Source organism: Podarcis pityusensis (genome assembly GCF_964106645.2).
Source record: "Podarcis pityusensis genome assembly, chromosome: 13".
Lineage (NCBI taxonomy): Eukaryota > Metazoa > Chordata > Lepidosauria > Squamata > Lacertidae > Podarcis > Podarcis pityusensis.
Window position 1 is genome coordinate 23,345,781 of NC_138038.1, and position 27,754 is coordinate 23,373,534.

At 49.2% G+C, this 27,754-nt stretch overlaps 1 protein-coding gene and 1 long non-coding RNA gene across 6 annotated transcripts in view; one reads left to right on the plus strand and one right to left on the minus strand.

Annotated features, from left to right (window-relative positions):
* Window positions 1-26,719, minus strand: part of KCNH4 (potassium voltage-gated channel subfamily H member 4) — a 49,686-nt gene extending 22,967 nt beyond the window's left edge. The window contains exons 1-5 of one of the 3 annotated variants that reach the window (XM_080979285.1): window positions 26,523-26,719; window positions 13,407-13,640; window positions 8,160-8,291; window positions 5,880-6,007; window positions 1,417-1,660 (exon numbers count right to left, since the gene is read on the minus strand). In XM_080979285.1, coding sequence (XP_080835411.1) covers window positions 1,417-1,660; window positions 5,880-6,007; window positions 8,160-8,291; window positions 13,407-13,640; window positions 26,523-26,598 — 814 coding nt within the window. In that variant the 5' untranslated portion in view covers window positions 26,599-26,719. Of the gene's footprint in view, window positions 1-1,416; window positions 1,959-2,203; window positions 2,542-5,879; window positions 6,008-8,159; window positions 8,292-13,406; window positions 13,641-26,522 lie in introns of those variants that run through there. The other 2 variants (XM_080979286.1, XM_080979287.1) reach the window with 2 other exon arrangements.
* A 121-nt stretch (window positions 26,720-26,840) lies between these two features.
* Window positions 26,841-27,754, plus strand: part of LOC308462149 — a 182,916-nt gene continuing 182,002 nt past the window's right edge. Inside the window, exon 1 of one of the 3 annotated variants that reach the window (XR_013979010.1) lies at window positions 26,841-27,111. This is a non-coding gene — a long non-coding RNA (uncharacterized lncRNA). The remainder of the gene's footprint in view (window positions 27,112-27,754) is intronic. The other 2 variants (XR_013979011.1, XR_013979012.1) reach the window with 2 other exon arrangements.

Genomic DNA, 27,754 nt, shown 5'->3' on the forward strand with positions numbered 1-27,754 from the left:
GTTATAGGAGTAATAATAGGAATTGTAGTCTAGCAATATCTGGAAGGCCACGTGTTCCCAATCCTGGCTATAAATGGAGTGAGCCCCATTTAATTCAGTTGGGAATCACTTCTGAACAGACATGAGTGTAATTGCCCTGTAATTGTTGTAAACGGAAGAGGAAACGTGCCATAATTTAATAACAATTGAGGGTCGTTGAAAATTAAGCATTTTCTTTATTTTGCATCATATTTGTTACATGAACTTTGACACCAGTGGTAGTTTAGGGGAGCAGGGACAAAGCACCAGCACTTTATTTCACAGCAGCGTCAATGACGTCATAATCTGGGCATTCTCTGCATGCCAAATTAATAAGCTTTTCTCAGAGTGAAACCCTCCAAATCAGCTAAATGGAGGAAGAGGTACGTTGTGCTAGCATGCATGGCAAAGAGTTGAGGCCCGGGACTTATCCACACTTGTTCTGATGCTTTCCCCAAGGGAAAACCGCTTTTTGAAGCTCAATTAGAGCAATTCGGAATTTAGCACTTAAAGAATGAGTTTTCCCCGGGGGGGAAAAAGTGAGGCAAGGGGAAAACCACTCGGACACATGCCTAGAAAGTGCAGGTCAAGTGGAAAACTGCTCAGACCCATGTTTTCTAGGCACAGAACAAGTGGAAGTGTGGTGCAGTGGTTAGTGTACTGGGATAAAACCTGGGAGACCAGAGTTCAAATCCTGACTCAGCCATGAGGTTCACTAAGTGACCTTGGGCTAGACACTGTCTCTAGGCCTAACCTACCTCACAGTGTTGCCGTGTAGGTAAAATGGAGAGGGGAAGAACCACGTATGGCTCAGACAGAAATATATATAACCTATGGATAATAATCATAATCATAATAAACCAAAAACTGTCATCTAGAAAATTCCCAGAGTCCCTTTCTTAGACCAACCAAAATGTCAGAAAACAGCAAGCAAGCTTTTGCGTTCAACAGAACTCTTAATCAGGCTGGAGGTTAAAGCAGGTACAGAAGGAGTCAAAAAAACCTGGCTTGGCACTGAAGCATCAATACCGCCAATGCTGAAAAGTTTGTGTTTGTTGTATAGCCCTAGACTACGCACACATCTTACATTTGAACCCCCCCCAGAGAATCCTGGGAACTGTAGTTCACCTCTCACAGAGCTACAATGCCCAGCAACTGTAGCAAACTACAGTTCCCAGGATTCTGGGGGGGTGTTAAATGTATGGTGTTTATGCACTGCCTTAGAAAGGCAGTGTGGCTAACAGAGACTGCAATGAAGGGCACCTCCAATGCAGCGTTTTTTGACACCCACTTCACACCCCTGTGCAGGTTTCACCCGAGCTAAATCACCCCTATTGCCCACCGGCAGCGGCCCCAACCCAATGGCACCCGGGTAAAGCACAGCTTTGCAGTCCTCACCAACGATGAAGAGCATCTCGACAACGATGTCGCTGACGATGGTGCTTCGGGCGGCCGCCAAGCTATCCTCCGTGTCAGTGAAGCAGACGTTGTACGGAACGGTCACAGCCACATAGAAAGTGGCCAGGAGGATGAGCCAGTCCCACAGGGCCTTGAAGATGCTGTAGTGGAGGAGGATGAAGCGCGATTTCTGCACCGAGGCTACTTTGTACTCTGGCACGGAGGGCTTGTTCTCAAAGACGTTCTGGAGGGCGCAGGAAACAAGAAACCTCTTTTGAGCACCCCAGACCTTAGAACTTGGTGCCACGCGGCTAGTGACAAGACCTTCGTCACCCAAGGGTCGCATTCCCCTTGCAGGCATCCCTTTGGGGACTGGTTGCTGGTAGTGGGCACGGGCTCCAGAATCAGTGCAACTCATCGAGGCCGTAAGCCCTGCAGGTTGGACAATGGCTGACACACTCATTGCCTCTGCACATGGAGGCTTCGTTTTGCTATCCTGGAAATTCCGATCAGCTACATAGCTGTGGGAGGTGAGGCAGACTCTATGTACAGTGGTAACCTCAGGTTAAGTACTTAATTCATTCTGGAGGTCCGTTCTTAACCTGAAACTGTTCTTAACCTGAAGCACCACTTTAGCTAATGGGGCCTCCTGCTGCCGCCGCGCCGCCAAAGCACGATTTCTGTTCTCATCCTGAAGCAGAGTTCTTAACCTGAAGCACTATTTCTGGGTTAGCGGAGTCTGTAAGCTGAAGCGTATGTAACCTGAAGCGTATGCAACTCGAGGTACCACTGTATGTGGTTTGGAAACTCGGGGCCTACCTTTAATCCCAACTTGGAATAGGGGACCCATATTATCACCAGCATCAAATTCACAACCATATACGTCTTTCTCCTCCTCCTCTGTGTGTTCCCTCCCAACTCTTCCTCCCCTTAAACAACAACAACAACAATCCTACAACCTTGAGACAAAAGAAGAAAATGCTGATGGGTCCCCACCCGCAGTTGGGACTTGTGGGTCAGGACCCACCAGTAACCTATGCCTGTGTCAGAGACACACAGAGAAGCCTTGAGGAACTCCAAACAAATGCCAGCAGTGCAGATCGCAAGCTACAGTCGTACCTTGGATCCCGACTTGGTACTCAGACGTTTTGGCTCCCGAACGGCACAAACCCAGAAATGAGTGTTCTGGTTTGAAAATGTTCTTTGGAAGCCGAATGTCCGACAGTGCTTCCACGGCTTCCGATTGGCTGCTGGAGCTTCCTACAGCCAATCAGAAGCCGCGCTTAGGTTTCCAAACGTTTTGGAAGTCGAATGGACTTCCAGAACAGATTCCATTAGACTTCCAAGGTACGACTGTATTGTACAAAATTCTGTCTTCTCTTACTGCTTTGCTTTCCAAATAGTAGCCAGTTCTGGAAATCAGAAGGCAGGGGGTTTGTGCCTTCCTCCTATACAGTACTTTGCACTGTCTTTACCCATTGGGATAATCCTCTGCGATCCCTTTGGGATCACTTTGTTTGTAGGCATATCCCCCCCCCCCCCAAGCTCCTTAGGACACAGACACACGCATACACACACACTCTCCATCCCAAGTGTGGATGAGGAATAGGAAGCCAGACTCCTGCAAGGCTTGGCAACCATTATCAGCTTTGTGTTAAGTAACGTCTCCGGATTTGCTCCTGGCAGAGAAGGGGTTTGTTTTGACCCAGCCTGTATCTGGATTGTATGGTTTGCAAGAGCAGCTGCTGTGGCTGCTGTTCAACACTGTCTCCCCTGCAGACCGCCAGCCCCCAACCACTACCACCCTCCTTCCCTCAAACAGACCAAAGCCCTTTAATCTGCACTGGCGTTGGGTCATTGGCAGGAGGGGGCATGGGGAACAGCTGTCAAGGCATATAGAGCATCAGAGGAAAAGAACAGAGGTCTTGGCTGGTAAGGGGTGGGCTCGCAATAGGGTTGGCTTTTGCAGCTACTGCCAACCCCCCCACCCTACACCACCCCCAATATGAACAGGTAACAAACTTCACCAAGTCCTACAGCAAAATCAAGCAAACAGCTCTCACATAAACAATCTAGGAACGAGCTTAAAAACCCGACGACTGGTTTCAAAATCAGAACAAGCCACAAATCAAACAGGCCACTCTCCCCAAAGCAGAAGACCATTGCCTGAGCTGCTTATGCAACGAAAGAAAGTATATTGAAATAGACTAAGACTGAGCAGATGCCATACATTTAAAATATGCCCCCCCCCAATACTGGGAACTGTAGTTCTGTTGGGGGGATGAACTGGTGGTAAGAATGTGCTTTAAATGCAAGGTGTGTGCAAAACCTTACATAGAATGCACAGCAACTACTGCCTTACTGCACCCCAGTGTAACAATGGATTAGGCAGCACCAAGAGCAGCAGTAATAAAACAAGCCAATTCTCTCTTTGCCTTTTGCAACCTGGCAATAAAGACATCAGACCCCAACCTTAGTCCTCAGTCCACCAAGTAAGTGACCCTACAAGATGTGGGTTTAAACTCACTCTCTCCCTGCTATGAAACAAAGAATCTATGTTGAGTTTCAAGATTGCGTTCCACCTGTTACCCTTCACCTTAACAAGACTTTGTCCTAGACCTTGTGGTTTTACACTGCAGAACAGAGCGTCTCTGAGCATGCCTAGAGCTCTTTCTCTTTGTCTCGGGGGGGGGGGGACTGTGGCCTTCCAGGGGTTGTTAGGCGACTACAGCTCACATCATCCCCGGTCATTGGCCATGCTGACTGGGGGGGGGGGGAGTTGGGAGTCCAACAATATTTGGAAGGCCACAGATTACCCAACCACTATGGTACAGAAATAGCTTGGATGGCAGCAGTGGCTGGTGATACAGGCAAAAATGTGAAACATAAATGCAGAGTTTTTTAAAAACTGGGCAAAGGCGCACCGCCCACCTGTGACTCCCAAGCCTTCCCCAATCTCCTGCCCCCTTCCTCCTTTGTTTTGACTGATCGGGGAGGCTCGGAAGTCACAGACAGGCGGCCGTTGCCCAGTTTTTAAAAAACTCTGCACATTTATGTTTCACAGGGTGTGAAAGAAGGGCTTTGCACCTTTATACAATATGTATGTGTGCTTGGGCCCAGGGTCTTTTGCCTCACCATCCCCACTACTGACTCCCTGTTGCTACTCAGCTTCAAAAAAAAAAAAAAAAAAAAAAAGTGTCCCCGGATTCATTGAAAAAAATCTGGTAAACATAATCTAGGCCAACCGCCTGCAATGCAGGGATCTCAGCTAAAGTATCAATGGCTGGTGGCCATCCAACCTCTGCTTAAAAAACTCCATGGAAGGAGAGGCCACCCCCAATCGTGGGAATCTGTTCCACTGTGGAACAGCTCTTACTGCCAGAAAGTTCTTCCTGATATTTAGTTGGAATCTCTAACAAAACTCCACAAGACCCCAAATCAGGCGGTGGGCAGTCCTTGCCTCGTTTTGCTCTGCCTGGGCTGCTCTTGACTGCTCTGAGTCTTGAGGACACGCGCCTGTTGGGTTGCACTCACTGCTGGGAGAAATCGCAGAGCTGCCTCGCAGGGTGACCCTCAGCAAAGGCATTAATGGCCTTCAAAGTGATGGGCTTAATGCTATTAACACTGCAAGCCACTGGCGGCTGCCCAAAATCATATCTGTGGGCTGCACATCTCTGGGGGTTTTCGCTCTGCTAAGAGAGAGCACGGGAATGACCCCACAACACCATCAGTTAATCCACAGATTTTTTTTTTTAAGCCTCTACGGGCCCCTCCAGAACCGTGTTTTTCATGAGAGTGCACTATTGCAATCGACACAATAGTAACAGTGGCTATTGTGTAACGCTTCCTCAACGCAACTGCACCATTGCCACCTGGAGGGGCAGCCTTGCACTATAGAGTACACCATGGTGTAGAGGTTAGAGTGTCAGGCTAGGGCCTGGGAGACCAGAGTTCAAATTCCCACTCAGCCGTGAACCTCACTGGATGACCTTGGGCCAGGCCTCTCGGCCTAATCTACCTCATAGGGTTGTTGTGAGGAGAACATGAAGAAGGTGGGAAGCTATTCCCTTCCCAGAGTTACAATTTCCACAGTAGTTTAGCAGTCCGTCTTCCCAGGGAACTCTAGGAATGGTTGCCCTGTGAGGAGAATGGAGGGGGGTCTCCTAAGAAACTCTCAGCACCCTTAGCAAACTACAGCTCCCATAATTCTCTGGGGGAAGCCGCGGCAACATAGTGCTTTAAATATATGGTGTTGTGGCCTCAGTCTTTTCCGTGCACACCCATCCTTAAGAGGTCCCTCGTTCAGAACGGAACAATGGCCTCTCAGAATAAGGTGTTTGTGGGGAGCAAGGACAGAGGTGTACGCCTGCCAGTATGCAGACAGTTACATAGTTAGGGCTGCAAGGATTAACCAGTCACCACCATCCCCTCCTTAAAAGGCAAAACAAGCAAATCATCTTTACGCTGTTGATCTTCATCTCTGTCCGTTCCTTCTTGCTGAATTGGCTGGCGAGGTGGTGCAGTGCTGTGCGGCCTTGCTTCCTGGCTGCCCGCAGATGGGAGCTCCCTGCCTTCTTACAGCGGTGCTTTTCTGGAAGAAGAAAAAGAGTGGGACAGGTCAGGCTCAAAATTCCCATCTTAGAGAGGGAACACCTTGTTTTATGTGGATTCTGACATTGCCGTGCTGTATCCATCCCCCTTGGCTTTCCTTCCTGTTTCTGTTTCTGCTTCTCAGGCTCCAAGCTGAAATGCTGACCTCAGAATCATATGTGTGGTTGGGGAAAAAACAAAAGTGGCAGTTAGTTGCAAACTCTGGATGTGATTCTGTGGAGTGTTGACTAACCTGTCAGCTATAGGGTACTCATAAGCAAGGCAGTTTCGAAAGCGAAGTGCTAGGTTGGCTGCAGGTCTCTAACCATAGGAAAAGAGCTAGATGGAACCTTGTGGGCTGATTCCATCCAATGGGTTGTTAATGACAGAAAGTCTAATTACGTCACTCTGAATACCTTGCAACATGCTAGATGCAACAAGCAGTGAGCCAGCATGTGATATCACCTCCAGCTCATTCTGTTGGGACACAGAGCCCTGTCATGATGACACAGTAAAGCTGGTGGAAGAGGAGAAGTGTGGAGAGGCCAGACAAAGGCCTGCGAATGGAGGGGTGTCCTGTTTGTCATCCTTTCCCCCCCCCCCCCGGAAACTCACCAAACTAAACCTTCTGTAGCCTGGAACCAGGTGTGTGGATGCACCTGAATAGGATGCAGCTATGGGCAACCTTAAGAATCTCCATCAGCCTTAAAAGCAAGCCCATAAAAGCAAGCCTAGAGTGATAGAGAACATTCGAGGAACACCCTCTTCACTGTAAGATATTTTAATTTTTTGGGGGGTGCATGTGATCTGTGAGTTTGTTTGGGCCCTGGCTGAGAGCCAGGATGAATGCGTGGAGGTCGAAAGCTTTTATGTAGGGAGGTGTGTTTACAAGTAGAAGGAACTAATATCAGGATGGATGGTTTTATCATGCCCTTTTTCTAAATTTGTTGTTGTTTCTGCACATTGCTTGGAAATACGTTTTCATATTAAGCAGTACGGAAATGGTCTGAATAGAATGATATTTTTTTAAAAAAATCTTTCCCGAAGCTATTTTGGTCAAAGAATTACCCGCCCTGTTCCGTAGTGATGGAACATCTCTGGATGTAAGGATAGTGATGACCTTAATCTAAGAACAGCTGCTCTTCTAACCCCATGGAGTCTTCCTCAGCTAATCCAAACAAACGCTTCTACAGCTTGCTCTCAGTCCAACAGTGATGAAAGAAAACCTCACAGGAACCTCAAGCAGCCTTCCAAAAGGGTCTTCCTACTTCCTATTCATGGGAATTCTTTCCGGCAGCAGTTTGAGCAATGGCCAGCCATCGGATGCCTAGGGGACCCTGACTGCAACAGCAACTCTTTCCCCACTTGCAATTCCCAGCGACAGTTGCCTCTCAAAGTGGAGGCAGAACCTGGAACGAGGACAGAGACTGCAGCTCCCATCACCCGTCACCAAGGACCATGCAGCTAGACTGCTGGCAGCTGGAGTTCCAACAATACTGGGAAGGCCGCAGGTTCTTGCTGAAAGGGGGTGAGCATCTCCTGTGCAGGCATAAAGGTAAAGGGACCCCTGACCATTAGGTCTAGTTGTGACCGACTCTGGGGTTGCGGCGCTCATCTCGCTTTATTGGCCGAGGGAGTTGGCGTACAGCTTCCGGGTGATGTGGCCAGCATGACTAAGCCGCTTCTGGCGAACCAGAGCAGTGCACGGAAATGCTGTTTACCTTCCCACCAGAGTGGTACCTATTTATCTACTTGCACTGTGATATGCTTTTGAACTGCTAGGTTGGCAGGAGCAGGGACCGAGCAACGGGAGCTCCCCCCGTTGCGGGGATTCAAACCTCTGACCTTCTGATTGGCAAGTCCTAGGCTCATTGGTTTAACCCACAGCGCCACCCACGTCCCTTGGTGCAGGCATAGACTATGCCTTTCCCTTTGAGAGGGATATATGCATGCACACATCCCAGACAAAGCCTTGCAGAGTGGGGAAGGAGATGCCCAAACCAGTTTGGAGCCAACGGCTGCTCACTTAAGGCGTACCCCTCACTCAGTGTGTTTTTCTGCCAAGGAGCACTGCCGCCCCACCCATCTGCTCTATCCTGGATCTCGTGACCCTGTTTCTGGAGCCCAGCCTGCCTCCCCCACCGAGGCCTCACCCTCCTTCTTTTCACTCGACTGGCTCTTTCCATGGCTCTCGGTGATGTCCTTGAAGGAGAAGAGAAAAAGGACCACCTCGCCTTTCTCGTTCTTGATAGGTACGATGTCCAGCAGGCACCAGAAGGCTGTTCCTGCACCAGGGAGAAAAGGGACAGAGCAGCATCACCATCTGCACCGAGGAGGAACGACAGCAGTCCCTGCCACGCTCATCTCTGCAATCCCCACAAATACCTCCCTTGCTTCCTCAGGAGTATCTGAAGCTTTGGCAGCTTCAACCAGAACCAACCCCAGGGAATTTCGCCTGGATAGCTCAGTTGGTTAGAGTGTGGTGCTGATAACGCCAAGGCTGCAGGTTTGATCCCTGTATGGGACAGCTGCAGATTCCCGCATTGCAGGGACCCTTCCAACTCTACAATTCTATGATTCTATTAATTTCGTCTGGGTGGTTTCCTTCAAATGTGCCTTCATGCTTAAACTGCCCGTGATCAGCTTAGAATGGCTCTACGTTTTGGATGCTTCTTCTTACAAGGAAAAAGCAGCCTGCACATACTCAAAGGCACTCTGTGCAAGTTTTTTGGGGGGAAGAGGGAATAAATTGTTTCCTTCTTGGCAGTGGGCACAGGAAGATACTTTGCACATGCTCAAAGGTGCTTTCTAAAACAAAAAAGAACACCAACCCTATAGAAATGCCCTCGTATTGGCTTGATCACAGCTGCTATGATCTGACCCAAACGAGGTTGAGGAGGAAGGTGTAGCAATCGCACATCTGGTGTCTGGGCTTGAGAGGGACTATCAGGGGTCAACAAACTTTTTCAGCAGGGGGTCGGTCCACTGTCCCTCAGACCTTGCGGGGGGCCAGACTATATTTTGAAAAAAAATAATGAACACATTCCTATGCCCCACAAATAACCCAGAGATGCATTTTAAATAAAAGCACACTTTCTACTCATGTAAAAACACGCTGATTCCTGGACTGTCTGAAGTCCAGATTTAGAAGGCGATTGGGACGGATTCAGACCCCAGGCATTAGTTTGCCTACCCATGGACTATATGGTGCAATAGCAGCTTTAAAAAGTTAACACTCAAGTCTCAAGCTGATGTTGAAAGAGAATCAGTGAATGCCACAACACATCTGAACAAATGCTTCCAAGAAGCGACAGTAAATATCAATAGCCAAAAAGCTGTACGATCAGCGTAAAAACAGCAACGCTATTCTAGCAGATTAGAATAGCATTTGTACGAGAAACCATCAGAGCGCAAGAGGGATAAAACAAGAAACTACTAATAATACCCATTTCATCAGCACTATTCAGATCTTTTCTAGCCTGGTGATATGGTTCTTACACTAGTTTTACTTTTTGATATTCCTCTGATGAGGACATTTGTTAAAATGTGCTGGATGATTAATTTTTATAAATACATCCTTTGGCAGCTGCTTGAGAATGACCTCTCTTTTCTTCTGTTTGGGCTATTTTAGGAGGATCGTTGTTGTTTTTTAAAATGCAGCGGCAGCTAAGCCTTATTTGCTTAAATAAATATAGGTAAAACGTAATAATAATATTAATATTTCCTTGTGAGTGTGACTCACATCTTTTCTAGATGGAAGTATGGTTCTTGTACGCTGCCATTTGTCCATTGGTATTTGACGTCTAGCCATAATACTGCAAGCGATAGGTTACGTGATGGCCTAGCCTCTAGCCTTCAGCAGCTGAGAAAGCTGTTATTTATTATCTGGTGGCAGGCAGCTGACAACCTCACAGAACCCAGGTTTAGACAGAGAAAAAGGCTGCCATGAAAAAAAACAACTCTCCGTCTCTCCGTATCCCCACGCACTCCAAATGTAGCATCTAGAACAAGCACCACACTCTTCACACCTGAAAGATTTGGAAGAGCTAAATGTGGAGGTAGTTTCAGAAGTTTGCCAAGCTCAAGCTGTTTTAACCAGGCAATATGAAGCAGTCTGCTTCGGTGGCAAGATCCACGACAGTGGAAGATCTGACCCCCAACAGATCGCCTGCTGCCAGTGCTACCAGAGAAGAAGCTATGGCGGTGGGTCCTGGGTCCTGGAAAGATCTCGCAGAGCTCTCATAAGATCTTGTGAGGCTCTTGCCACATCTACCCAGGAGCCACTTCCCTGGAGCTGCCACACGTGCCCCTTCAACCCCCTGCTGGCACTGACATTGAAGACGTGGAAGTGGCTTCCAGCAAGATCTCATGAGAGTTCCACAAGATCTCACTGGAAACCAGAAGCCACTGCCGCAGCAGCCATACAACCCCGGTAAACAAGGCTTTGGCAGCAGGGCAGAACCTTCCCATTTCTCTTCGGTCGCTGAAACAGGATGGGCAGCAGCTGTGTTAAGGGGTTTGTTGCTGAAAAACAACAACAGCCCAGCATCTTAAACCATGTCCAGGGGAAAAGGGCCAATGGAACCCTGGAGACATGAGATGCCCACCCCTCACTGGGGAAGCAAGTGTCTCTCTGGACACATTATTTCCCTTGGGCTCTCCAGAGAACCCAGGACCCCAGCATTGTCCGCTGTGCACCAACAGCACTTCATCAATCTGTACCAAAGAAACCCAAATTCTACAATGTGTATAAATGATGCAAACCAGCTGTGATGGCCTGGGACTCAGGCTCGGACTCGGAACCAGAGGACTCTCAGTCTGCACTGGATCCTTTGGCTCAGGCATCATCTGAACCAAATCTGGGGTATGATCCTGAACAGTCTGCATAGGTTCCCCTGCAACAAACACCAGCTGGGCCGAGTCAGGGGCCCGAGCCTGCCCTGGCTCCAGATGCGGGGATTACCTCGTTGCCTTCAGCTGGGCCATCACTTACAGCTGCTCCACTACCGGCTGGGTCAGGGGAGGCTGAGGCGGCCTCTGGGTCTAGTAACCCACCGACGTCTCCCGAGCTGCAGAGACTAAGGTCTGAGAGAAGGAGAGACCTGAGTACTCGCAGGAGGAGTGCTCGCCTTCAGGCGAAGCAGGGAGGTGAGTCGCCAGGGGATCAGGACCGGCTGCTACCCCGACAAAGATAAAAGGCTGTCGGACCCTGCCCTAGGTTGCGGGAGCAACATTGCTGTGTGCTAGATCCTGCACCTGTCCTTGTCTGGTTTCCTGCCTCGTGTCCTGCCTTGGCCCTGTCGGACTGACTCTTAGCGGAACCTTCGGATTCTGGTCTGGTCCTGGACTGTGTTTCACAGCTTACCCCCAGGCCCAGCACACCAGCCTATTCTAAGAATAAATTAACAACCTCAGCAAAACCCAGCTAGTCCAGCAGTTCTCACAGGGACCAATCAGTTGCCTGTGGGAAGCTGGGGAGCAGGATCTGAATGCAGCAGCACTCTTCCCCACCAGTGATGTCCAGCAACCCTCAGCCCCTGAGCTTAAATTGTGCTTAGCCGAACTCTGGCTTTTTTAAAGATTTCACACTCTTTTAAGCCTAACCAGGGCTGGCCCAATACATTATGGCCACAGCATTAAAAAAGAACAATTGCCGTCAACCAAGCATTATCAAAAAAGGGGCCAGAACTGATGCAACCTCAGCAGAGTCACCAATGGTTCAGGATGTGAAGTGTCCTAACCACAAAGCAAAATCCCAACAGTGTCCAAGCAGCCAGTGCCTCTAGGGCAGGGGGCATTTTTCACACCAGGGGCCATGTTTCCTTTTGGGCAACGTTCCACGTGCCAGTGATGGGCAGGGCCAGAAAGCTGGTATCAGGAGCAGTTGTCAGGAACAGGTCGGCAATGCCTCACACAGCGTCAGCGCACTTAGCTCTTTACATTGGTACCTTGGTTCTCAAACTTAATCCATTCCGGAAGTCCGTTCCAAAACCAAAGTGTTCCAAAACCAAGGCACACTTTCCCATAGAAAGTAATGCAAAACGGATTAATCCATTCCAGACTTTTAAAAACAACCCCTAAAACAGCAATTTAACATGAATTCTACTATCTAACGAGACCAGTGATACATAAAATGAAAGCAATAATCAATGTACTGTACTATAAAATAATTAAGACAGTATTGTAGATGACAAAAATTAAAATTAATTGTTTTTCTTATTTGCACTGATGATAGTTATTGTTTGGATGGGGGGCTTTGATCCATTTCCGCAGTCACACTATCAGTAGCTAAACTGGGTTCCACACAGTCACAAAAACAAATTAACTGAAAAAGCCTCAAAAACAAAAATGCAAAATAAATAGCAAAAACAAAAGCGCCAAACTTCATCCGTTCCGCAAGTTTGTTTGATTTCCGAAATGTTTGAAAACCAAGGCATAGCTTCTGATTGGTGCAGGCACCCCGGAAACAATAGCTGACAGCCGCAGCTTCCAAAAAACATTCAGAAATCGGAACACTTATTTTCGGGTTTACAGTGTTTGAGAACCAAGGTGTTTGAGTACCAAGGCATTTGAGAACCAGGGTACCACTGTATTCAAAGAAACAAGCAGCTCAGGAGGCCAGGCCTAGTGAGCACAGCCTCTTCCAAGTAGACCTTGCCCCAATATAACAGTTGTGGGGACTGAAGTCTCTCCCCATACCCACAGTTCCCTAAGAGTCCTCCTCCCCTGGGTTCTTTCCAAGCAATCTGAGACTAGGCCAACAAGCCTGTCTCTGCTCCTCCCTCTTCATACCTCTTCTGGTCTTGGGAGACCAGGAGGGAGAGGAGCTGGTTGCAGCAGGAAGAAGAGACCCCCCCTGGTTTCTTCACCAGCCTGACTCATCGCTGCCTCTTGACCCTGCTCCTCTCCAGCCTCTGATTTTGCCTCTGATTCTGGACTGCTCACTGCCACAGACTCTTCCTGCTCACTAAACCACTGCTCACTAAACTTCCTGCTCACTAAGCAGGCTTCTAGTTTCTTCACACTCACACAACCCTCTCTATCCTCTAACCAGGCAAGGAAGAGGTACAGTCAGAGCCCCAGGGCATGCATTGCACCCAGGCATAAACACTCCAGGAGGGTGAAAAGCAGGGAGGTCCCTAACTGGGGTCCTGCTCCATGTCCCTGTGGAGTATTTTCCATTCACCCACAAGACTGCAAGCAAGCTTCCCACACCCCAGTTGCTGGCCAATCTCCAGTTCCAAGCTGGCTCACATGGATAGAGGTGTTCCAGCAAATGACTAGCTCCCAAGCTGCTAATATGTTAACGTTAGCACCTTGAATTAGGCCCAGCAGCATACAAACAGCCTGCAATGCCGAGAGGGGAAGGGAGTCCTCCCAGGGGGCTCCCCCAAACTCACCACTCTTCTTGTAAAAGCAGACTTCAGCCTGGTACTCCTGCTTCCCCTCCAGCACTTTCTCGATGCGCTGCAGGACGGCTTCGCAGGTCTCGCTGCCATAGAGGAAGCGGCAGCTGCAGTTCTTCTGCATGACTTCTGTCCGGGCGAAGCCAGTAAGGTCGCAGAATCCGTCAGAGCAGTAGACGATGGGGAAGCCGCGGTGCACCTGAGCGTTGGCCAGCAGGAAGTTGCTATCTGCGAGTGGGTGGAGAAGAGAGACCCTGAGTTGTCATGCCAGCATTGGCGGGTGGGCAGGGGAGAAGGAATTCGAGTGCTGATTTCACAGCCTAAATCGGCCTTCAGGACTCAAGAAGAGCCTGCTGGGTCAGGCCAGTGGCTCATCTATCCCAGCATCCTTTTCTTACAGCGGTCAACCAGATGCCCGTGGGAAGCCTGCAAGCAGGATTCGAACACAAGAGCACTGTCCTCTCCGTTGGTTCCCGGCAACTGGTTTTCAGAAGCACTGCTGCCTTTTGGCTGTGGAAGCAGAACATAGCCATCATGGCTAGTAACCCTTGACAGCCCTCTCCTCCAGACTTTGCCAAACTGGTGGCCTCCAACTGGTGGGCTACAGCTCCCCTCAACCAGGCAATCATGTTGGCTGGAGTCAATGGGAGATTTAGTCCAACTGGAAGACACCAGCTGGGTGAAGGCTGGCCTGAACAGGCAAGCCCAATTTAGGGAATGCCTCCTTCAGTGGTATAACCAGGATGAACATTTCATGCAGATGTGGTTGATTCTGCAGCCAAGCTCTCTTCCCCTTGAGCACCCCATCATTGGCCAAGCCTCTTCTTTGAAGTAGCAGAAGCTGGAGGCAGACAATAGGCTTTTTATTCCCTGGTGGTCGAAGGTAACTTTGAGATTGCTGTTTATGGAATCTATGCTTCTCCCACTTTTGCCTTTAGGTGGGCTTCCCAAACTTGGGTTTCCAGCTGTTCTTGGACTACAACTCCCATCATCCCTAGCTAGCAGGACCAGTGGTCAGGGATGATGGGGACTGTAGTCCAAAAACAGCTGGAGACCCAGGTTTGGGAAACCCTGCTCTAGGTTTGTCAGGTTTTGGTACTTTTTCAAAGCCTGAAAAACCTGTCTGACTGACCAGAAGAGACAGTTCCATCAAAGAAAAGAGAGAGAGAGAGAGAGAGGGAGGGAGAGAGAGGGAGAGAGAGAGAGAGAGAGAGAGAGAGAGAGAGAGAGAGAGAGAACATAGGGGTGGAGAACTTGTGGTCCTCCAGGTGTTGTTTTGGACTACAACTCCTATCATCTCTGGCTGTTGGCCATGTTGGTTAGGGCTGATGGGAATTACAGCCTGACAATATATGGAGGGCCATATTTTCCCCATTCCTGGTACACACATACAGAGTGAAGCCTCTCTCAAACCACTGTCAACCTTTTTAAGAATGATTGCCTGTCCTCAAGTCAATATGAAGTAATATTACATAATTGAGAAAAGCGCCTTTGAGCCACTGCAACCCGCTTCCCACAACGTTAGCATTAAAGAGCTGAACATCTCTCCAGGGCACATGTCAGGGCTCCCATACATGACTTCTCTTTCTAAAAATAAAATAAGCACTGCCTTTTGACTTTAGGTGTACATTTACAGTGATACCTCGGGTTACAAGCACTTCGGGTTACAAACTCCGCTAACCCAGAAGTAGTACCTCGGGTTGCAAACTTTGTCCCAGGATGAGAATGGAAGTCGTGCACCAGTGGCGCGGCGGCAGCAGGAGGCCCCATTAGCAAAAGCGCGCCTCTGGTTAAGAACGGTTTCAGGTTAAGAACAGACCTCCAGAACAAATTAAGTTCATAACCCTAGGTACCACTGTATAAGCTGAGCTATATGCTCATACAGTTAGTCACATACAGTGTTCGATGTTCAATGCATGTACCGCCTGGGTACCCAATAGCAGAGCTATACAAAGCAGGCGTCCCACTTTCCCACAAACACCTGCACAAGTGTGCAGGCAGTTTGTGCCTGTGTTCAGCACAACTTGCAAACAAGCCTTCTTCCTCATGAAGGTAGAAACAACTTGTACACAGGTACAAGCTAACCTGTGAACACCCGTCAAAGCCCATTGCAACACTAGACAAGGTGCCAAATCACTAGACGTGATGCCCAACCCTGCAGTTTCACTGTGGGCCTCTTTCCATAGGAAGATCAGAGGCAGAAGGCAAAAAACTCTCCTGCTTTGTGTTTTCCTGTTGCAAAGGTGAGAATCAGGGCTGTTGTTGTTATGCCACCGACCAAGTGGAAGGAACTCCTTGTCTAGGGAGGTTTGCTTGTGTGTGTGCTCACTTCTGTCTCTGAGGGCCTTCTGAACGCTGGCTAAATCTCCTTTGTTTACCTTGGGCCTTCGGTATCTCTGCTTTTTCGTGATGTTGTGCTCCAGGCTTGGCACCAGCATGCAGGACCCTTGGGCAGCCGCCAGGAACCCCAGCACCCTGCAGGGCCCACTGCTGAAACCCACTCTAGATCCTCTTTTTAAAAGGCACTCTCAGCACTGCCCACTGGCTGCTGTTGTAATTTCCCACAATGCCTTGGGAGGGTGTTGGACCAGAGGCATTGTGGGAAATTAAAACGGCATTTGCCCCGCTCTGATTGAAATACTGCAATTGCCACGCATACACCACCACCACCCACTGCCTGGGAATCCCATCTGGGCACCAACAATGTGGCAAAATGCACATGGGGGGGGTGTCTTTGCTAAAGGCCACCAAGCTGCCATTCCTTGACGTAGTGTCCTCAGTATGCAGGGTGGACGCTGCAAAGTATAAGACGACAGCACTGTGCTGCAAAGAGCTTACAAGCGAAAAAATTGAAACGGAGGCTGCAACAGAGGAAGGGCTATGGTTTTATTGCAACGGCCATTCGCCCTGTTAGAGACAGGCTTTATCGCTGTTGCAAATTTCAGCAGAGATGTTGCAAAGTCACTTTGATTTCTAGCAGATGTGGTGCTACAAACAGGCAAAGGTGGAGCAGAGAATAAGACTTCCAACACTGTTCAGGGGTAGCAAATTTGACCCACGGAACACAATCGCATGGGAAGTTCTCTTGCACCCCTGGCAGATTCCCTCCTGAGGACATAGACAATTTGTTGGTGATGGTGGAGACCTCATGGTAGAGCTACCCTTAAGTTCTTCTTCCTGACGATTCCCTGTGCCATCTCCAAAACCAGACCCTGTGCGTGCTCCCTCCCCACCCCTCCTCCTAACACAAATCACTCTCGATCTGAAGGCTGACGATGCACTTTGCTTCCCAGAGACTCAGCAACCGCTAGGACCAAAGACACACCTGTCCCCTGAGGTGCTGATGGTGGGAAGAGATCTGCCCTAAGCTGACTTGATCCCTGTCAAAAGCCTTGAAGAGAAATCGGGATAATGAGTGAACTCGTGTTATTACATGTGGGGTGGGGGGAGTTCTGGCAGAGATCCTTTCCCTCCCCCCCCCCCCGAACAGGAGGGTTAAATGTTAAGGCTGTGAGGCAAAATTTGCCAAAGGGGAAGCTGCCGCGCTTAGGCAAATGTGCATCTATTTTAAATAACGTATAGTTTGCATCTGGAACAGGAGATTATACAAATAACCTTCTGCACCTTCCCTACAGAAAATGGGAGTTTTGCTCAGCTGCAACCCTCTCCGTTTCTAAGAACTCGTCAGGCACTGCTCACTTGTTTCGATGCATAGTTTATTGGGCATCAAAAGGGGCTAGAAACTTGCTTTTTTGAAGAAGCAAAACCAAACCATATGGTATGATTGCAGATGCACAGAACACACACACACACACACACACACACACACACACACAGCCATGTCCAAGAGAGAACCGCAGGAGAGTTGGGGGATAAAGAGGGTGAGGTGGAGGGAGACAAATTGTGGGAGGGGGCCACGGCTGAATCAGCTGAGGATGGGCAAGAGAGACCATAAAAAGCATCCCTAGTTAAAGATAAAAACTGGGTGGAGGGATGTCACCCACACCCTTGGATTTTTTTGCACTGCTGCCAGAACTGTAACATTTTCCTGAGACTGCCACAGGCCTGTATTTCCTGGGGTGCTCTTGAGAAAGGAAGGCTTATCAGCCCCTGCATGGCACAATCTATTTTTGCTTCCTTCGCTGCATGGCTTTCCTGATCCTTGCGCAAGGGGTTGCCGGTGGAGGATACTGAGGCGGCGGCACATTCTGCCTTCCGACCGGCTCTCCCTGTCTGTTTGATTAGATGCTTTGCAGAGTGTTGATCAGGATGTTGCCACCTTGCTCCCTGGCACAGCCCCAAGGCGGACAGATGGCCCTCAGCAGAGAAGGTGCCAAATTGGACATTTGGGCTACAGATTTCCATCCAGCAAGGTCAAAGTGTTACCCCTCAAATGGCGCCCAAGTCTGTGTCCTCAGAGAGGGCCAAGAACCGTGGAAGAGCTATGAAGCCCAACCCTGATGCATAAGGTTCCAATATCCCCTTCCCTCTGCATCAATCCTGGCCATGCTGCGCATTTTGCCTATGAAACAAATCTCTCTAGGTGATCTGAATCGAGATGAGGTGGCATCCTCAAGGGGTGGATCTGGGACACAATTCAGGGCAACAGAGTAGGAAACAGGCATATATGGCCCATGGTTGATCAATTCATCAGAAAGTATTCTTGCACAAGCGGCACTGGAATGAACAGGAGCCAAACAAGGACATGGTAGGCAGTCCTGCACAGTTTATTTCAATGAAGCTTTTGCAGAAGATCTTGCCTGTAGATATTGTGGTGTGTGTGTGTGTTGGGGGGAGACTTTAATTTTCTGCCTCAGACATTAAAATGCCTTGAAGCAGCTCAGAGCTGGAGAATGTCTCGAACCAGTGGCACATAAATGCTTAATGCTGTAATGGCTTTCATGGAAGAAATTCACTTATGGACTATATGGAATTGGCGGAAATGACTGGTAGAATCCGTGACCAGGGAGAAGAGTCGATGGAGGAAGACTGGAAGAAATTCAAAGACTATCTTCAGAAACACTGTAAAATTAAGGAATGTTAGAGTGATGTTGGACTGAAAACAAGGGTTTCCAGCTGCACAGGTTAAAGTTAAGGATAGATTAAGATTAAAGATCAAGATTAAAGATGTTTAAAGAAATGGAATTTTGATATTAAAAGGGAAAATTTTAAAGTTATATGATATTAAGATCAAGGATTAGGTTTAAAAAAAAAGTTGAAGTTATATATTTTAACATTTTATTAAATTAAAGATTGGGATTAAAAAAGTGGAAAAGAAACTGCTGGACAAATAATGTGGACTGGAATACAAAAGAGGGAGGTTTGAGGAAGTCTAGAAAATAAGTAATGTAAAATTGGAAATGGAAAAGAGAGTTTGTTTTTAATTGTTGTGCTTTGTGTTTTTACTGTTAAGTTTTGTATTGTTTTTTGTGTGTGTTGTTTTTTTGTTTTGTTGTTTTAAACTTTAATAAAAAATTATTAAAAAAAAAAAAAAAGAAATTCAGTCCTGATACTATCACACCAGGGCTTAATTTGAGCAGGACACAGCTCTCCGTCCCGTTTTCTATACTGGTATTCAGCTTTAGGACATGATTTTTAAAAAATATATTAAAAATATATTTATATACTGCCAACTCATATAACATATGAAAAAAGCAGTATATAAAATTAGGTGCAAGTATAGTAAAACATAAGATATCCGAATAACAATACAAAATAGTTGTGAAAGTGACTGGCTTGCCTTGAAAAACTTTAACAATGAAATAGGTCTGTCAAAAGCGAGGGCGCCTGGGGGACCTCCTCTAGAACGCCATTCCACAGCATGGGACCAGTAAAACAAAATGCCCAACTTCTTGCTGAAGCCAGTCAGGCCTCTGTATGACAGGGAACAGCTAACAGTGCTCCTCCAGATGATCTAATACAGGGTTTCCTAAACTTGGGTGACCAGAAGTTTTTGGACTACAGTTCCCATCATCCTTGACCACTGGTCCTGCTAGTTAGGGACGATGGGAATTGTAGTCCAACAACAGCTGGGGACCCAAGTTTGAGAAACCCTGATCGAGTTGGGATATAAGGGCTCAGGCAGTCCTCAAGGTGACCTGGACCCAAGTTGCTCAGGGCTTTCAGTCCCCAAAAGCAGCCTAGCAGTGGCCTATCAAAATAATGATTGACGTGCCTCTGCACATACGCAGAGTGCTTTGTCCTCCTTACTGAACATCCAAGCTTTACAGCCGAGGGCTGGGGTGGGTGAGTATGACTTACAGACATCGTCGAGCCTTTTTCTCTTTTTCATTATGAACCAGAATTGCCTTTGGAGACAACAGGATAAAGGCCCAGTTGACCAGGACTTCAGTTTGTGGCCTCCCCCACCCGCCACCCCGGCTGGCTTGAGAGCTTTCTCATCCCCCTACCCCAACCCAATTGTTTAACTCTCGGTCACCTCAGGTCACTGCTTGGATTAACTTGGGAGGGGCTTGTGTGTGTGTGTGTGTGTGTGTATGTGTGTGTGAAAAATAGTTTGCATCTGTAGCTAAGTCCAGTTTTTGGCTTCTAGGATGCAGGATTAGGGGGCTGCTTAGAAGGGCTGTGTATTAAAATGTGCACTCTCCGCGGTTCTGAGCAGCTCTCCCTCAGGCTGGCCGGCTGGCTGGAACCACATCCTGTAAGCTGCCCACCCTGAGAGGACAAAAATGAACTTTTAGATGGAGCATCAGCAGAAGAGAAGCTCAGGAGAAGAGCCTCCCACCAGCCTGGAAGTATGATTTGGGAGCAGTCCAAAAGTTGTTTTATCAGCGCAGATCTATTCAAATACTTATGCAGGCTGCCTTTTCAGCTCAGATTTTACTAGGAAGCTCTGATTTTACTAAGGGACTGGGAAGGGCAAAAGCAGGAGCCGCCAAATGCAGTCTTGCCCGGTAGTGAGGGGAGGAAATGCATGAGATATTAGAACTTCATAAAATCAAGCCTCTCCACACGCTACAGCAGTGGCAGGAAACCTATGGTGCGTTGGAGTTCGTTGATCTCCAACTCCCATCAGCCCCAGCCAGTATAGGCAATGGACAGGGATGATTGATGTTTGAGTTTAGCCATATCTGAAGACAGCAGTTTCCCCAACTCTGCACTAAAGTAATCTATTCCATACTGCAAGGTTGTGGGAGACCAACAGCAAAGGTCCCACTAAATGTGCGTATCTTTTTTTGCTTTTGCTTTGCTTTTCAAAACAACAAATAAATTAAACAGAAACAACAGCAAACCTAAAAATAAAAAAAATCAGAGTGTCTGCAAGACACCACAAAAATCTAAGATATGCATGCAAAATACTATCAATAATGTAATCGGCGCTACTCCTTTGCCAGTTAATTTGAAAGCAAAGATGTAGACTAGGCACTGCTAAATTAAGGCTAGAAAGTTCCATTAATGGTGCCTCATTAGTCATTCATTTTCTTCCCTTTTTTTGCTTGTATTGTATATTTTATTGGCAGCAGGCCTATAAGCAGTCACAGCTCAGGATTTCACCAAAGTGTGGGGTTTTGACCCTGCTGAGCAGGGGTCAGCAACCTTTTTCAGCAGTGGGCCAGTCCGCCATCCCTCAGACCATGTGGACTATATTTTTTGGGGGGGGATGAACGAATTCCTGTGCCCCACAAATAACCCAGAGATGCATTTTAAATAACAGGACACATTCTACTCATGTAAAAACACGCTGATTCCCGGACCGTCCGTGGGCCAGATTGAAAAGGCGATTGGGCCGCATCTGGCCCACAGGCCTTAGGTTGCCTACCCCTGCCGTTGAGGTTGTTGAAAAGTGCTAATGAAATGAAGGAGTGTGCAAATGAGTTTGCATGTGCTTGGGGTCCAGTTAACAGCAGGCTGCAGATTAAGGATTGAGAAAAACAGGGAGAAGGAGGCTGGAGAAACAGGTTGGGTGGGCTTAGAACAGAGTAAGATAACTCTTTTTCAGCCCAAGGTCTGCGTTCATTTGTGGGTTTTCTTTTGGGGGCCGCAAGCCAGTGCAAGGCCAATACACAGTCACACACCCGCATACAAGCACTCATACATACCAGCACATCACACTTCCATTCTTACGCATAACATCCACTCATTTTCTCTCTTCATTTTAGATGCTAGGGGTCCACCCACAATGAAATGTTCTTTAACGTCAGCTGAATTTACTTTTTACACTTGTACACCACACTTCCTTCAAAGAGCTTTTGGTGCATTCCCCTGTGGATTCTGCTGCCTTTCCTGTTCAGAGTGACGAACAGTTCTGTGGAACTCAGAAGCTTGCTTACACTCACACCAACCTAGGTATCTTCCAGTATAGCATTTCCTTCGCCTCCTTTGCACTAGAACTCACATGCCTGCTTGCTACCATCGGCGGAACTCCCTCAGAAAGACAGAGCCCTGTTCAGAATGGGGCTCAGAGATGCAGGCAAGCCAGTCTGCCTCCAAAACACACAGGGATGGACGTGAGGACATGAGGTTGCTGCGATGGGGATAATCCACCTTCAGCCATTCATGTGGGAGGTAAGGAAGGATGTGAATTGAAAATCCAAAGCAATTGAGCCAAAGGATGAATGAGCTTTGCAAGCGATGGGGAATTGTGGCTCTGTAGATTTGATGTTAATCTCCCAGTTAAAAGCCTCGTGGAACATGCTGCAGCCAAGCGTGATCCGTGAGAGGGTTCCCCGATTACATCTGAAGAGTGTAACTCCAGAGTGACTTCTTGCATCTTCTGCTGTAACCACTGAGCAGCACAGCTTGCACAAGCTGGTGACGCAAACTGGGAGTCCTGCTTCCCAGCTCCTCTTGTGCTATGCCAATATTTATTTTATTTTATGTATTTATCGCATTTATAGTCTGCCTTTTTCTTCAGGAAGCTCAAAAGTGATTTACATTGTTTTCCCCTCACTTAACCCCTGCAACAACCCTGTATAGGTTAGGCTGAGAGGTAACAACTAGCCCAAGGTCACCCAGGAATCAAACCCTGGTCTCTCAGGTCCTAGTCCAACACCACTGCACCACCACTGGTTCTCAGACACCAGACCCCTCCTGGAAGAGGAAGGAACCCAAGAGTCCTGGCTCCCACAACATGCTTGCTTCCAAAATTGGATAACCCTACCACACTCCTCCCCGCCCAAGCTTAGATGTGTGGGGACTGGCTGCTGTGACTTGATTACATCCTGTACATGCTCAGGGGTGCTCTTGATAATTGCTTTTGTGCTTGGCGTGACGTTAGCCAAGAGGACGTGTGATGTAAGATAGATAGGTGCCTCTGAGCACTTGCAGAGTGATTTCTCTCACAGCTGAGCAATCACCACAAAAAGCCCACAATTCTGAGATTTGGGCATAAGGGCTTTCAAGACAGAAAGGGGGTGCAATTTCGAAAGAAGCGTGAGCCTTGTCTCTTCACAGTTTTGATGCGGATTTCCTGCCTCCAATATAACCAGCTGCTTCTAGTAAGCGCCTATCTAGTAAGGAGAGCTGGACTGCCACTGATTTGGCTCTTTTTCCTTGCGCCACAAGGGCGTCAGAAGCAGCCGCGGTCTAAGCTTCCAAGGAGGAGTTCAGGAGCTGTCCGAAGTGCTGATCTAGCGTCCTGCCTACGGAGAGCAAGGAGGAATTCCTTGACGCGTGGCGCTCTTAAAACAACAACAACAACCCGGATAACTAAGGGGCTCGCAAATGAGATTCCTAAATCCACAACAGGGCTTAAAAAGAAAAAAGAAATAGGCCAGCCAAAATGTTACAAAATGGTATGTAAGCTTTCCAGTTCTCCAGAACGCTTCATCGGACTAGATCGTAAACAAAACTGGGGGGAGGGGGGGAATTGGCTGATATTGGAAACTCGCGCGTGTCCCCAGCCTCAGGAGAACGATATTGGGTTTAATCCCGTTTTATATCACCGGGAACATGAGTAGAGATGGGCGTACAGAGAAAGGGCGTTCCCCTCCTTTCCTTCCCCCTTCTTCAAGCGTTCAGCAAAAACTTCTATTTTCAGGTATTGTGCGCCAGCTCGCTGTGGCTCCCCTAGGAATAAGGGGAGCGCTGCTGGCGCGCGCAGGGGGGTGCTCATTACGAAAGCTTCTCCCGGACATCCCCAAAGGAAAATGCTAAATTAGTTTTCATTGATCTTTCTGGAAGCATTTAAATCCTCCTCCTCCCCCACCCCCACCCCCCACGACCGGAATCCTCTTAAAGAGAAAATCCTCGAGCCACAATATGGCATTTTAGTTGTTGTTTGTGGGGGTTTTTTAAAATACACACACAAACGATTACTACACCTTCCGTCCCCACCCATGTATCCTTTTCCCTCCGGCAGGGCTAAGCAGGTAGTGAGAGTGAGAGTGAGAGTGAAAGCGAGTGTGGCGTGTGTGTCTAAGAGAGGGAGGGAGATCGAGCCCAGTTTAATTGGCACCGACACCCTAGCCGTAGTGCAGTTAGGTAATTTTAGATTCCGGGCTTAATGGTCTTATCCAACTGCCCCTCTTTAGACGGTAATCCAAGCCGTGCTGCGTTTTGGGGCCACCCCCGCCTCATTCTGCTGAGTGGGGCTCTGGACGTCTGCCTTCCCAGTCCTGCCCTGACCGCACCACTGCGTCTCCAGCCCCGGAAACCAGGCTGAATGTCTAAGCTGGACTACATAACCCCGGTGGGAGCGGGTGTCCCTTCTAACCCTACAATACTGTAATACAATAAATCAGGAACCGACAGTCACATAGGGCACTTCGAGCGAGGGTAGAATGCATTTCAGATTGCGCCCAGCGCGCGCAGCCTCCTTCGACCCGCAAGAATTTCTCTGGGATTGAGAAGGAGGACTTTCCCATCCTCTGGCTCGCTCCCTCTTCCGTTTTCGGTCTCACCTGGAAAGTGCCATAGAATCGTAGAGCTGGAGGAGAACCCAAGGATCATTTAGTTCAGCCCCCTGTAATGCAGGGAATCACAGCTAAAGAATCCTCGACAGATGCCCCCAGCCTTTTCTCCCTTTTAACTAGCTGTGTGCGTGGATTTTTTTTCTCACGGGTGAAGGTGAAAAAGAACTCTGCACGTGGGCAGAGAGTCACTGCTTGCTGCAGCAAGCACGCCTTCCTCCTGACCGAGCCTAGCTTTATTTCTAAAAGGAGAAACGCTGGGGCTCCTTCCTCGCACACAGGAGGGTGGGCACACTGTGGCTGTTTGGTAAAGGGGGAAAGGCTCTTTGCACATGCTCAGGGTTGCTCCTTCTTATGGCGCCATAGGCTTAGTTCTCCTGGCATCCCAAAGAGCTTCTGACTGGGTCTGGGTGAGTCCTGGAGCAAACAGTGATGCAGCTAGGTAGTTAATTTAAAACTCTAGACTTAAAGGCGTCGCGATGCCCCTCGCTTTGAATGGTAATCCAGTCTAAAGAGTGTGGTCCTTCCGCTCATTGCGCTGAATGGGGGGGGGGGCGACTTCCACTCGGAAGTCCTTCTGCACCACCGCAGACACGATGCTCACGGGGTGACCCCGGGCCAGTTACACGGACACGTTCAGCTCAGCCTAACTCACAGGGTTGTTGTGAAGATACTATGGAAAGGCCATTTGCATCACCCTCAGCTCTTTGGAAGAATGATGGGGCTCAAATGTAATAAACGAATAAATGTGTTCAAGTCGAAATCGGGAGGTGCCCAGGGACGGGCTGAACAGGGATCGCGCAGCTCAGTGGGCTTCGCGCAAGAGAACTGCCTACCCCCCTTGTCGGATGCCCTTAAAAGCACCCCAAATCCCACAGCCCTCGCTTCACTTTGCCTCTAGGAGATCGGGAAGGGAAAGGATTTCCTAGCCACACGCATAGAGAGGCACCGTGTCGAAAAAGTTTCCGAAAAGTAGCAATGCATGCAACTCACGCTCCCTTATATACAGCCCTGACTTCCTCCTCGCTGTTGTGGTCTCACCATCAATATAAATAGTGTCGTCGTCCCCCATACCCGCAAAAGCAAGCAAGATAGGTGCCTGCCGCGAGGAGCTTCCAACCTAAACGCAGATCTCAAGGGAGACAATGAAGGAGGGAGAAAAAAGAGGGGCGAAGAAAACTTCTAATCCCAGACGCGTGAGAAGTCTCCCTAAGGGTGAGAAAGGGAGAGAAAACCCTTTCGCACATGCTCAGAGGAATTCTTTTCTAGGTATCCCTAAGGCATGTTGCGGAGCCCAGTAAGGCATGCCCGAGACTGAGCACTTGCGGGCAGGCGACTCTTCCCTCCCGGCTGCCTAGCCTACAGACACCCTTGGTGAAGCTGTTCCGCCGCACCCGGTCTCTTTTCACACGTGCACAAAGGAAAGTCTGCTAACTCTCCCAAGGAAGCCTGCGAAGGCTGAACAAGACCGGAGTTGGTGGCGCAGCTAAACATCAGAAGATGGGGAGAGGGTGGGCAGCAGCAGAAGAGACCCAAACAGTGGGTCCTTAAATAATAGAGTGGGGGGGGGAGGGTCTCAGTCCCTGGGCGATCGGGAAACAAGAGAGATCAACCCACCCATTCCGATCTTCTCGATCTCCAGTGGGTGCTGTCTGTGCAGAGACAAAGAGCGTTTGTCTTTGTTAACTCGAGAGACCCAACACAAAGCGGGCTTGGGGCAGGGGGGTGGGGAGAGAGAGGCAGGCAGGCAGGCAGGGAAGGGGTGGGGTGGGTTTCGTTACTGTCCAGGACTTGGGGCAGATAATACTGACTCTGCACGCACCCCCTCCACCCCGGATTTAGGACCGCGGGGCAGAAAGAGAAACAAGGCAGAAAGGCGACCCCTTTCTCAGACGCCCCAAGAGTCAAGCGCCCATCCCTGGGCATAGCTGTCAACGTTTCCCCTTTTTTAAGGGAAGTTCCCTTATTCCGAATAGGATTCCTCGCAAGAAAAGGGGAAAGTTGACAGCTATGTCCCTGGGGCGTCAGGTCGCTTCCATCTTCGGGGGAGAACTTTTAGGTGGAGGAGAAGGAGAGGAGAAGAGAAGAGAAGAGAGGGGGCTGCTGGTGAGGCGAGAGGGTGGAGGAGAGGCTGGATCGGACACCCCCCCCCCAAACATACCCCGTTCAGTCCCACGGACCGGGCGTGGATTCGTGTCCACGGGACTCTTCCCCCCGCGGCGTCCCCGAGGCCACTTACGTGTCCCATCGAACCTGTTGGCGATGTTGTCCAGGAAGGTGTTCTGCGGCGCCAGCAAGCCTTTCATCACCGGCATGGCGGCGGCACCATGGGCGCCCCCCGCCGCCCCCGCGGGGAGGGTGCGCGTGTGAAGGTGGCGGCGGAGCGGGCGCGGGGCGCCTAGGCGTCTCCTCCTCCTCCTCTTCTTCCTCCGGCTCCGCCGCCGCCACCGCCGCGCGGCTCAGGCAGGGCGCTGCTGCGCGGCATCCCGGCCGGGGCTGCAGGCGCAAGGCGAGGCGAGGCAGCTGCCCGAGCCTCCCTCGCTGTCTCCCTGCTTCCCTCCCTCCCTCTCTCCCGGCTGTCAGCTCCCTCCTGCTAATCCCAGCCGTACAATTAGCGCCGAGCAGCGCTGGGGAGAGGGGAGAGGAGGGATCCGGAGGGATCCCGCCCAGATAGCAGACACGCGCGCAGGCGCGCGCGCACACACAATTGGCGCCTAACAAGCCCCGGCCTTGTCCGAACGGGCGCAGTCCTAGGCCTAGTGTGAGGGACGCGGGAAAAAGCTGAGGGGAGACTCTTAAACTTCTGTACTCCACAGACACACACAAATGTGAGTTTTCCCTCCCTCCTTTCCTCTTTCTCTCCCTTCCCTTCCTCTTCCAACTTGAATAAAATATTGGAACGAGGGGGGCAGGTAAGACCCACCTCACATAACTGATCACAAGACAAAGTGCACGCAACTATTTGAATGGTAATGCCTATCAACATGGGGGGAGGGACGACTCCCTCAAATATTTTATTGGGGGGGGGGGCGAAGGCACCTAGGCTTCTAGGAGTTGGCTGCTATGCCCAGGACAGTTCAGGAAAGCAAAATGATGCCTACATAAAACTATAGCAAACAGGGGGAAAAATGCACATTTTTTAAAAATCCCTTTTTAATGCCTGAGAGAATTCAAATAATGTCTTTGCCCGGGACTGAAAGAGTACAGGTGTTGGTTCCAGGTGGGTCTCTCTAGGGAAGGAATGTCGCCACTGGGAAGCCATCCCTTAGAGAAGTTTCTCCCTCCTTTTGTTGAGGCTGCACCTTAGGCGGGTTGCTGTGCGAGTAGGTGCTCCTTCTGGTACTTTGGTCCTAAGCCCTTCCTACCAGAGAGCACTCAGCCGATCAGCAAATGGCTTATATCACCATAAAATCTGTTCACCTTTAATGTGCTGTCAGACTCTTGGATAGGAGTTTTCACGCAGAAGCTGGA